Source organism: Gavialis gangeticus, unplaced genomic scaffold (assembly GCF_001723915.1).
Source record: "Gavialis gangeticus isolate Ggan-Ray unplaced genomic scaffold, GavGan_comp1, whole genome shotgun sequence".
In the NCBI taxonomy this organism is placed as follows: Eukaryota; Metazoa; Chordata; order Crocodylia; family Gavialidae; genus Gavialis; species Gavialis gangeticus.
In genome coordinates this window covers 18,254,139-18,265,372 of record NW_017728995.1, presented here as the reverse complement: position 1 = coordinate 18,265,372, position 11,234 = coordinate 18,254,139, and the positions used below count along the sequence as shown (strand labels likewise).

Genomic DNA, 11,234 nt, shown 5'->3' with positions numbered 1-11,234 from the left:
ATGCTGCTGAGACCCTGGGGGGGGTGGGGGGGAGGGCCCGAGTGGAGCCAAGGTTCACTGAGTGGAGCCTGAGGGGCGTAAGGCCCAGAGCAGGGGCCAGAGTGTGACCAAATGTGGGGCAGAATGAGCCTGAAGGGCCATGCAGGGAAGGACCTGGGAGGGACCTGAAGGGCTATGTAGAGTAGGACCTGACCAGGGTGGGTGACCCAGTGAGGGGTGGGTTAGTGTGCCCCAGAGAAGGGGGCAGGGGGCCAAGCCCCCAGAGTGGGGTCTGAGGCCAGGTTTGGGCTAGAGACCGAGTTAAGCCCAGCAAAGGGGCCAGGGGAATTGTAGGCAATTTTGGATGCCATTTGTGAGGCATGGGACACAGTATTAGGGGGAGTTTGAAGCCATGCATTTTGGCCGTAGGCATCAGGGCAACAAATGGACAGCCTCCCGCAGGTAAACATCAGTTTGTGGTAACATTGAAGGCATGGCAGACGAGCGAGGGCGTGCTGTCCTAGACGGGGCGGGCCAGTGATGTACTCAGCCCCAGGACAGCCCCCTGTTACCATATATTACATATATAATATAGCCTATATACTTATTTCTTTAGAACTAATTTCCTCAGATTGTTAATTCCCTGTATGGCTCCTAATTAGTTTTTACTTTGACAACACAACCAGTTACTATAGAGACAAACAGTGATGTCACAGAAGGTTTTTGGAAATGGATAGAAAGCAACAGAAGAACCATAGGAAGTAGACGGTGGAAACATCTACTAGATTATCTGATTTTTCCTTTTCCAGTGCAGAAATGTGCCCTTCAGTACTTTTCCAGGTACTTTCTCCAGTTAATTTTAAAAATCCTAAGCAAGAAGGCTGCCTTTGTTTCATTTTGGGGTGAATCTTGCATGGTCAGGTGTATCCTCCTGTCAAAAAGTTGCACCTGACATTAGGCCTAAATTTTCTCTTTGTAAATTTAATCTCCTTAGCCTTAAATATGTTCTAAATTACCCGCCACAGAGAAACCCTTCAGTTGTTTGTAGGCTGTTAATATATTACTGACATCTTTTAATCATTCCTTACCAAAGCTTTATATGAGGGTAATAGTTTCTAAGGTGTCTAAATGCCATTGGCTGTCACTGACTAATTCTTGCATCACTTCAGTGCCTTTGAAAATGTTACCCATAAAATTAAAGCCATCATCTCTAGGCTCCAAGTCGTTTTACTTCAGTTATAAGAACTATCATCTTCATCTTTATAGTTATCTAATATAAAATATGCTGTTGTCCTTTGTGGGTGAAGAGGACCACATCCAGTGGGATGGGGGAGGGATGGGGAGGGGAGAAGAGAAAAGAAATGGGAAAGAAACAGGGTGGGAGAAAGAGAGGGGAAAGGGAGAGGAGGGGGTGGAGGCTAGGTCACGTGGGTACGTAGATGACTTATAAGCTTGATCTTTGCCTTGAACAATCTGCTGCAGCAGGGGCAGGAAAGCGATGAGGACTGAGTACGAGAGGTTTTTGTTATCCTGGCCACGTGTTTCTTTATTGCTTCTGCTGTGCGTTACCATCCAAAGGCCAGAGTTTCATTCTGGATTGATGACCTCCAGATTGGATGGTTACGAGCGATGTGCTCCCACAACTCCAGGTTGATGCCAGAACTCTTTAGAGACACCTGTAGGGTATCCTTGTACCGCTGCTTTGGTGCACCATGAGAGCGTATGCCATTTGACAGTTTGCCGTAGAAGATTTTCTTTGGCAGGCAAGTGTTGGGTGTTCTTGGAAGGTGGCCGACCCATCTTAGCTGCACCAGTTTCAGTAGAGTGGGAATACTGGGGAGAGCTGATCTTCTGAGCCACCTCGGTATTAGTAGAAAGATACCAATATAAAATATATATAGTTATAAAGAGCAGAGATTAGGGAAAATTTGACCAAGCAGAATTGTTTCTAAATAAATACCTTTCAGACTTTACCGAGTTAGACTTTAGGATAGCATTCATTCACTGAACCTTTTGAAAGAGAATTTTATAAGCTGAAATATCTGAGTCATAAAAAAACTGCAAAGAACTGTTTCAACTACATATTCACTCTTGAATTTATTAGTCTAATCCCTCCCCTGTATTCGTAAGATCTTGCAGTCTTTCTTGAAACTCCAGCATCTTTCTTAGGGCATGGTAAGATGGTGCTAACCATGGGGAGAAGCAAACACTTTTAGCTGAGTGGCTATTTTTTTAATACTCACTAAGTGTGATATATCAGTATGCATGCAATGGCCATGCATTTTGCCTTCAGGCATAGATAGCAGATTTGATTCTAGGCCTTAGTAGCTTAAAGGAAATCTGTGCTAAAGAAGAAAACTATGAATTTCTTCTGTGATGGAAGATTTGACTCTTACTATTGTAACAGCTCTTAATATAGGTCATAAATGTAACATATCCTGAGTAAATACTGTAATAGAAAAATAAGCTGCTCAACTAGGGGAAAACTCATGCCATTACAATTCCCAAGATAAGTGTTTCATTTTGCTGGGGAGAAGGTCTTAGCCTCATTTTCTTGACCTAACAGAGCAGACGCTTTAAAAAGAAAGCAGTGCAGTGTTAGAACTTTTTTCCAGATTGGTATTGCAAAGTGTATCAGCTTCATCATTCCCAGGTTAAATATTATTAGCTTAGAAAATGACTTTTTCATCCCTCTAACTTTAATTTTGCACTTTAATTGAATTTAAACTATTTTTTAAAAACTAAGTAGCCCAGTAAAGTAATCTACCGAGATGTATTATGCAGTTGATAACATACGTAGAAATAAACAGTGGTTGGTATGGTAAACTGCAAAACAGCCGTGGATAAAAACATATGACCAATTCTATTTATTGTGCATATTTGTACGTCTCGTGTTGTTCTGTCCACTAATTCACTTCTTCCAAGAGTTGGAACTGCTTCTAAGATTTAGGTCTCTGGATTGTCAACAAAAACCTGCATTAAAAATATTTACTAAAAACATTTACTTCCATCCCAAATGTTTGATTTCTTCCCAGAATTAAAGTAGCCAGATGCACAAGATGAACAGTATTCAGTCCTGCATCAGGCATGCTTCTAATCTAAGATCTAGTAACTGCACAAGCTAACAGAGCTAGAAATGGGAACTGTATTAGACAGCCACCATATGCCCCTTTACCAGTATTTTCTTTGTTCTGGCTAATCACAAGATGGTGGCTAGTCAAACTAGAAAAGTTATGCCTCCAAAAAATGGCCTAGGTACATCTCAGAAACCTCTAAACATTATTACTTATTTTTTCTGTCTCTTCAAGACAGTGCCATGAAATCCTTTTGAGGATGCCATGTGATGCCACACAACCTTAGCACTGTTAGGTGTGCCAGTGCATACACACAATTCACACGTTAAACCCAGAGATTGCAAATAGGAATTGTGTAGTGTCAAACCATTCTGACCAATTGTGGTCTTTGCTGAATTCTTTGGAACAGAAAATTGCTCTATTATACTTCCATAGCCATAGAGTGAATGAAAGCTAAGAGCTGGCATTTTCTGAGGGATGGCTTGAGAAACGCTGTTTTGAGAAGATACTTACAGTTGAAACTATGGTGATACAGGGAGCTTAGTTTTATGGGTGCACATATACCAAAAATCAGAGTTGCGATGAGAAGGGAAGTCTTACCTGCCTGGGCTCTCTGCACAGTGAAGGCAGCCGCTATTGAAGCAGCATCAGCATGAATGGCAGCAGTACCATGGCACAGGCTCCCTCGGAGCTGCCGCTGGTGCCCTGTTCACTCCTCCGTCCCCGAGATATGCTGTTGGGTACAGGAGTGAACCTGTGTGGCAAAGACTTCCAGGGAGGAGAGGAAAGGGGGAAGCACCATTTTGCTTGCCCTCCACCCCTCCAAATACACAGTTGGATGCAGGGCTGTGCCAGGCAGTGTGGGGCTGCCCAGGGGGCAGTTCTGGCACCCCCTTGTAGTTGGTGCCGAAGGCTGGTGCCCAGTCCCAGAACTCTGGGTTTGTTTCCTGCCCGTGGCCCCGGGCTCAGCAGGGCGGCAGTGTGAACATGGTGTAAAGTGCTGTCAAACATTTCTGCGCTTTGTTGTCTGTGGCATATGTGATGCACACCAGTTACACAGCAGTGCAGGCCAGTGCAGTATAAAGTCATCTCTCACCCTTTTTAGAGAGATCCAGCAAAATTAACTGAAGATATTTCCGCTCAAGAGCTACTCAGCCAGGCCAGGCTTCTGTCTTTAAACTTTCTACAGCATATTGCCACATGTGCCCTAATCAGCCTTCATGCTGTGTATTATAGTCCTTTTCTTTTTCGAAGTACTGTACAAGCCTTCCTGAATTTGTTTGCTTATAATGTCTACAGAGATCATTTATTTTTGGAGGGGAAAATGTACGTAAAAACCTGATATGATGTAACAGCAGGGAACAGAGGGCTATGGGGAAGGGTGACTTTTTTGTGAACTCCATGAAGAACATTGTTATAATTCTTTCCTCTGAGCCATTACTCCATTGCTTACTTTATAGTATGGCATGGGAAGTAGCACCAAAGCCTCTTTCACGCCATTTGTGGATACCAGAGTTTACCAGACCTCCCCTACTGATGAAGATGAGGATGAGGATGAAGAGTCCTCTGCTACTGGTAGGAAGCAATGGGGCCAGTATTGGGAGCAGTTAAAAAGTGGGCAACATGATTCATATAAGATCAAGATACATAACCCCAAAAAGCCTTTCAGGCTCCCAGAAGTTCATCGACTTTCTTTTTTGTGTTACTTTCATTTCCACTTTCTGTCCGAATCCCAGAAATAGTGAAATGCTATGCAAGGGAACAGGAAGCAGGAAATTGTGAAAATCTATCCATCCTTCTCTGACTTGAGAGGTCCTTTTGTAGGATCTCATAGAGATTTCTACAGGATTGAAACATTGCTGTTTCTGCCATTTATTTTATTTGTATTGCTGTAACAGCACAGCCCTGGTTGTGGATCTGAACCACTTTGTGCTTGTCACCACAAACACAGAACAAAAAGGCAGACCCCAAAGAGCTTATACTCAAAATATAAACCATGAGACAATGGACTTGCCCAAAGAGACAGAAATGTAGCCCAAGAAAACAGGGAAGTAATACTGGTGAATCTGACAGGCTGTGGGCTGAGCATACCATCTCCTCAAGCTTTTCCCAAAAAGTCCATTTCTAACTGAGTTCAGTCATCCCATAAATATGGAACTTGAATCAAGCACCATTTGGTTTGTAGGTTCTTTAATATTCATTTTTCCCATATAAAAATGAAACATAACAAGAATATTCCTGATTAGTGAAATAGCCAGTTGATTAAAGAGCTACTCTGTTTTTCAGCACTGTTTACCAGTGAGCTGCTCCGACAAGAACAGGCCAAGCTGAACGAGGCAAGAAAAATCTCTGTGGTAAATGTGAACCCAACAAATATCCGCCCCCACAGCGACACACCAGAGATCCGGAAGTACAAGAAGCGCTTCAATTCAGAAATACTCTGTGCTGCTTTATGGGGTAAACTTGTAACTACCTAATGTCTGTCACAAAGTTGTCTGGAGCCTATGACTGAAAATTTAAATGTGAATATTCTTAACGCCTCCTCATGCAACTGAGCAGCCTTATGCTACACAATAGACATGTTGGGCAGTTTATAGTTGATGGATGTTATGCAATCAGCTGATTTTTATCCTTGAACACCTGTGTTTGATGTTAAAGTCACATGTATTGCCTCTTATGTGGGTGCATAAAATTGCCTTGTTGCCATTTTAGAGTCACTGGTTCCAGATTGGTGCCTGAAGGGTGTACAGCCACGCTTGAAAACCTGAGTTTTCCATTTCCAAGTGCACTTCACCTTGTATTTGTTTTGTCAGCATCGTGCATCAGCCAGCAGTGTGCACTATGTGCACCTGCCTCCAGTGCTTATTAGATTTTTGCAGTAGGATAATAAGAGGCAACATGTAAAATTTACAAAAATGCCAGAATGACTTAAGTGAAAGTCAGTGGGTCTTAAACTTTTTGAAAATGGAACTAGAGTGGGTGACAAGGAGTCAACAATAGTGACTTCTCCTTGCCATCTGGTATAACGTTGGCTAAATCAGTTAAGCTTTTTAACCTGAATCAGAAGGAGGGATAATATCATGTACCCCAACAGAGTAGGGTCAGCTCTCAATAATTAAGATTCATTAAATGGTGGTTTTCGTATCATTGGATGAAAAGTTCTATCAAAGTGTAAATTATTACAATAACTCTTTTCATTATAAGAGTGATTGTTCATTATAAGAGTGATTTTAATGCTTATAGTATTTCCCTATACCTTTCAGGTACATAATCTCACAGTGGTTTTTTGTAGTTGTGTTTACTTCCTTTCTGGGAGTCCAAGGGAGCAGAGAATGAGTCAGAGGAGCTGATCTATGGTCAAATGGGTTTGTAGCATTTGACAAAGTAGGCTGTATCCTACGAAAGCCTACATCTTTCTGAACAAGTTAGTCTTTAAGATGCTGCTGCCTTCTGCCTGACTTGAGACTAACGCAGCTAACCGCCTTTGTCTGAAATGAGTTGAAAAACTTGTTGTCTGCGGTAGGCTGTGGATGTGACACTTCAGGCAGCAACAGTGGAGCCGTGTTTCAGCTGTCCTATTTGTTTGTTTCATATGCAGGTGTAAACCTATTAGTGGGTACAGAAAATGGTCTGATGCTATTGGATCGAAGTGGACAAGGGAAGGTCTACAACCTAATCAACAGGAGGCGATTTCAGCAGATGGATGTACTAGAAGGACTTAATGTCCTTGTAACAATATCTGGTATGTCTGTCGTTCTGTTTTGCAGTTCATTAAACCTTTCTATTTTCATTTTTCTGAGAGCAGTTCAAGCTCAGAAGGAACCTACTTCACTAGCATCAGAGTAAGAATAACAGGATTAACCTTGAGTTTATTATTAATACAGAATCAAAGATGTTCAATCGGCAAAACACTTATTGGGCATCTTTGTTCTATCTCATTGCAATTCAGCATCATTCTCTATATTATATTTTCATTTACTGGAGAGGGAAGATACTACATAGAGCCAATTTGCAGCTTGTATTCCTGTAAGCAGAAAAAAATGTAAGATTGTACATCCAGGCCCTGTGAATAAGCTTGATGACAGTGTGATTACTAGGGATCCTGGTTTTCTCATACATTCTCTGATAAGAATTGCAAATTCTGATTTAAAAAACCCCAAATCTTCAATTAAAATGGACTCACGTTCTATTTATATAGGTATCAACTCAACATAATATTTTATTGATATATTTACAATTACAAAGCAATTTGGAAACCTACTGGTGCCTCAATCACTATAATAAAATACATTCTGATTACATATAAAATTTGGTATTTGATTTTGGGTTTCTTATCATGGAAAATTAAAGTTCCCCCTGCCCCCTTCACTCACAAGGACACGGGTGCAGGCCCCTCACTCCCAAGCCACAGCCCCCGCAGCCCTGCCAGAGGGGGCTCCTAGCTGTCAGGGCTACAGGGCCAGGGATCTGGGTCTGCAGCCCCCTGCCCCTGCAGCAGAGCCCAGGCTGCAGCTGCTGTCCAGAGGCAGCAGTGGCTGCTGCAGCCCAGGGAACAGAATGGGGAGCCCAGCTCCCCCTCCCCCACAGGCAGCGTGGCTGGAGCAGAGCCCATGGTGGGGGGGGGTGCAGGTGCGGGTTCCTGCTGTGGGCTCGAGCTCCCCACTCTGCAGCCCAGTGGGTGGGACCCAGTGCAGCAGGGCAGAGCAGGGAAGTTCATTGCCACCGCTGGGAGCTCTGCACTGCCACAGCGAAGCGCCCCCCCGTCCATCTGGCAGCAGCAAGGGGCATAACTCCATGCTGCCACCTTGCTGCTGCTGGGTGAGCAGGGGGCATCTCACCAGGGCAGGGTAGGGCTTGCAGTGGCAAGGAGCTTCCCTTGCCACTGCCCTGCTCTGCCTTGCCATGCTGGGTCCCACCCAGTGGGCTGCAGAGGCCCTGGGGAGAAGGCAGCAGGGCAGGGAGCCCCCACCCCAAGCACAAATCTGGCAGAAAGCCAGCCCCCACATGCACATGGTGCCCCCTACCTGGCAGCCCTCCTCCCACTCTCCCCAACCCCTTGCAGTCTAGAACTCTGCCTGCCTGCAGAGAGCTCTTTGCAAAAATGGAAATTGTGTACGTTTGTCTGTTAAAATGAAAAATCTGTGTTTTTGTCAGTTAATAGGGAAAATCCACATTTTTTTTCCCGTTTTCCATGGGAAATGGAAAACCCAGATCCCTGGTAATTGCATGGCAAGCAGATCGTGCTTTCCTTTTGATTTCCTTTGAATACTTTTCCACCAGTTCTGTGGTGCATTTAAATTACAAGAGTGCCCAAAAACAGCCCTATAACTATAACTCAGTTTTCAACCAGTACCATTCTGTGTTACGATGGTAGTATAAGAGTGATATTGTAGCCATGATAGTCTAGAAATTGTGAGTCAAGGATTTCTTAGGGTGATGTGTTTTATTGAACTAGCTGTGTAGTTGGGATAGAAGCTTTCAACGGTAAGACCTGACAAAGAATGTCTTGTCTTTCAAAAGCTTCTCTAGCTCTATCCCAACTATACAGCTAGTCCAATAAAAAAAAAAAAATCATCTCCTGAAACATGGACACTTACCAACAGCAATCTTAAGGTTTATATCCTACATAAATTGTGACCACCAGAGGGCATGCTGATTGTGCAAATCTCACAATACATCTATACAGCCAGACATGCACATTTAGCATTTTGTTACCTCAAATGGTGATAGCTGGTTTGCAAGATTTAAAACTGCAGAGCTGCTTGGAAGACTTTGAATGAAGGTGTCAAAAAGATTTAGACGTGGGAGAAGTAAATGAGGACTGAGGACTGTTCATCTGGTGGTGATTGAAATATTATTTAGTGCATGGAAGCTATGATATGTAGTGATCCTGAGGAAGTTGAGAATGGTAGGGGTTGAAAACAATACCTCTAGGTCCAAAAGCAAGGTCCATTTTGCCTGAGCTGAAAAACAGATCTGTCACCCAAATGCATAAATAGTGTGGTGGCCAGGAGAGCTGGTCAACATTTTTTTGTCAGAGCATTTTTTAAATTAATCAAAAGCACTATATTTTTGTGTAGAAACTTAACTGTTTCAGTAAAACTTTCAGGAAGACGCCTTGGTTCCAGGATAGGCTTTCACTTGAGAGACGGAGGCAGACACTACATAGAGAGTTTATACGTGTGCTCTTGGAGTGGGGAGGGAATTAGCTCATTGAACGAGCTTTATTTAAAGCACTCTCACCACCATTTTTCAGCGTGGGGACACTGACACATGAGACAGTGGAGTCTGCTGGAGTGCAATAATTACCATGCTCCAGCAGACTCAATTGATTATGGTGCATCGGGGTGTCAGAGTAATTCGTCGTGCATTGGGGCAGCCTTGCTGCTCGTGTATAGGCACCCATAGTCTGGTGGTTAGGGACCACTGCTGGGATGTGAGAGCCTGCTTTTCCCTCATTTCTTCTTGGCCAGTGAAAATGTAGTTTTCCAGGAGAGAATAGTGTGATCAAGAGACCTTCTGTAGACTGGTATTTCAGGTATGCACCTGTGATGTTGGACACCCAAGTTCTGCTCCTTATTCTGGTATGTAAGTGCATTATTTCCACAAAGACACATTTAAAGGTATCAGTTTCATTCTGATGCATCAGAAATAAAAGAAATTCAAGTAACTCTAGCTCAGGTCATGCTGCTCACTGTGCAGTATAGACCTATTCTTGAAGAGAGGCAGGGCACTGCATTAGATTGTAACTACATCGTGTTTTAAGTCTTAATAAGAATTTTAATTTTTCCAATAGGAAAAAAGAACAAACTGCGAGTTTACTACCTTTCATGGTTAAGAAATAGGATTTTACACAATGACCCTGAAGTAGAAAAGAAGCAAGGCTGGATCACTGTGGGGGACTTGGAAGGCTGCATACACTATAAAGTTGGTGAGTGGGACAGGATTTATATATTTTATCTAGCTCCTCTGGAAGATAATTTCAGCATAGTCTATACTACAAATTGTTACGTTTACTCTAGTATTGAAGAAAAAAAGAGTAATGCATCAGTAGTCCTGAAGTTGATGGGCAACTGTGTTTTGGTATCTATATGACCCTTAAGGCCTGAATTCCCCATCTGCACTGGTGTAAATTGGGAGTAATGCTCCCAAAGTATGCGGTGCCTTAGCAGTATAAAACTAGGATAAAGAATAGAAGAATAAGGCCCTCAGTTATTAATCTTCCAATTAATCTAAGTCTTGGAAGGACTTGATTCAGTTTTCCTTATTTCTCAACAACTGAAAATTTTGAAGACTGTTCTTTTACCCTGGTTTCTTCCAAACTGTGCCAATAGGAGACTTTGTTTCCTTAGGCCCTCTCTACACAATGCCTGTATCATGCAATCATAGGGTTAATTGCACAATTAATTTAGATTGCATGTGCAAATTAACGCACCATAAAAAGATGTACCAGTTATAAAGATGTTGATCAAAAATGTGTACTAACTTTAGAGCTGGTTGCTATCCAGCTTTAATTTGCATATGTAGCAGGGTCTGCCCCTGCAGCTGTGAGCTCTGTCAGCTGACAAAACCCCCAGATGCAGGGGTGCACCATGCACAGCTGGGGCTGAGTCCTGCAGCTGAGGGGACTCTCAGCCATGGCAGCACTGGGCATCTGCAGACTTTAGGTCCCAGTAACACCCTGGGGCTGCTGGGACAGAGACCCACAGCTGTGAACACTGGGTCCTGGCAGCTGTGGAGCACAGCTGCAATCTTCTTGTCCCGAGGACACACCACGCACCATAGGAGCCTGCTTCTTGCCAGTGCAGGGGGAGCTTGGGATTGGGTTCTTCCTGCACAGCCAGTAAGGCTCAGTGGGATCTAATGCATGATCCCACAATCTTGCTTCCTGCCATGCACGTGGCATTGTGTGGATCACACATTAGATACCATTGTGCATTTACCTGCACATCTAGGGGACGCTTAATTACGCATAGGCTAGAGATGGACATTATACATAAACTGGTTTAAGTGATCAGAAACTGGTTTAAACCTGTAACAGAACAGATTATGTTCAGTGCGCATAAACCAGTTTGAAAATGGCTGAAACCAGTTTGAGATAAACCTGGTTGAATGTAGTATCAGACTTAACTGATTTGGGTCAAACTGGTTTATGCAATGTCTTTCCCAGACCCCTTGCTG

General features: G+C 43.2%; 1 protein-coding gene across 6 annotated transcripts in view; it reads left to right on the top strand.

Moving 5' to 3' along the window:
• Positions 1–11,234, top strand: part of TNIK (TRAF2 and NCK interacting kinase) — a 357,471-nt gene that overhangs the window by 329,559 nt on the left and 16,678 nt on the right. For all 6 annotated transcript variants that reach the window (XM_019503300.1, XM_019503299.1, XM_019503298.1 and 3 more), the window contains 4 exons: positions 4,514–4,628; positions 5,340–5,510; positions 6,652–6,795; positions 9,850–9,984. In XM_019503300.1, the coding sequence (XP_019358845.1) occupies positions 4,514–4,628; positions 5,340–5,510; positions 6,652–6,795; positions 9,850–9,984 (565 nt within the window). The remainder of the gene's footprint in view (positions 1–4,513; positions 4,629–5,339; positions 5,511–6,651; positions 6,796–9,849; positions 9,985–11,234) is intronic.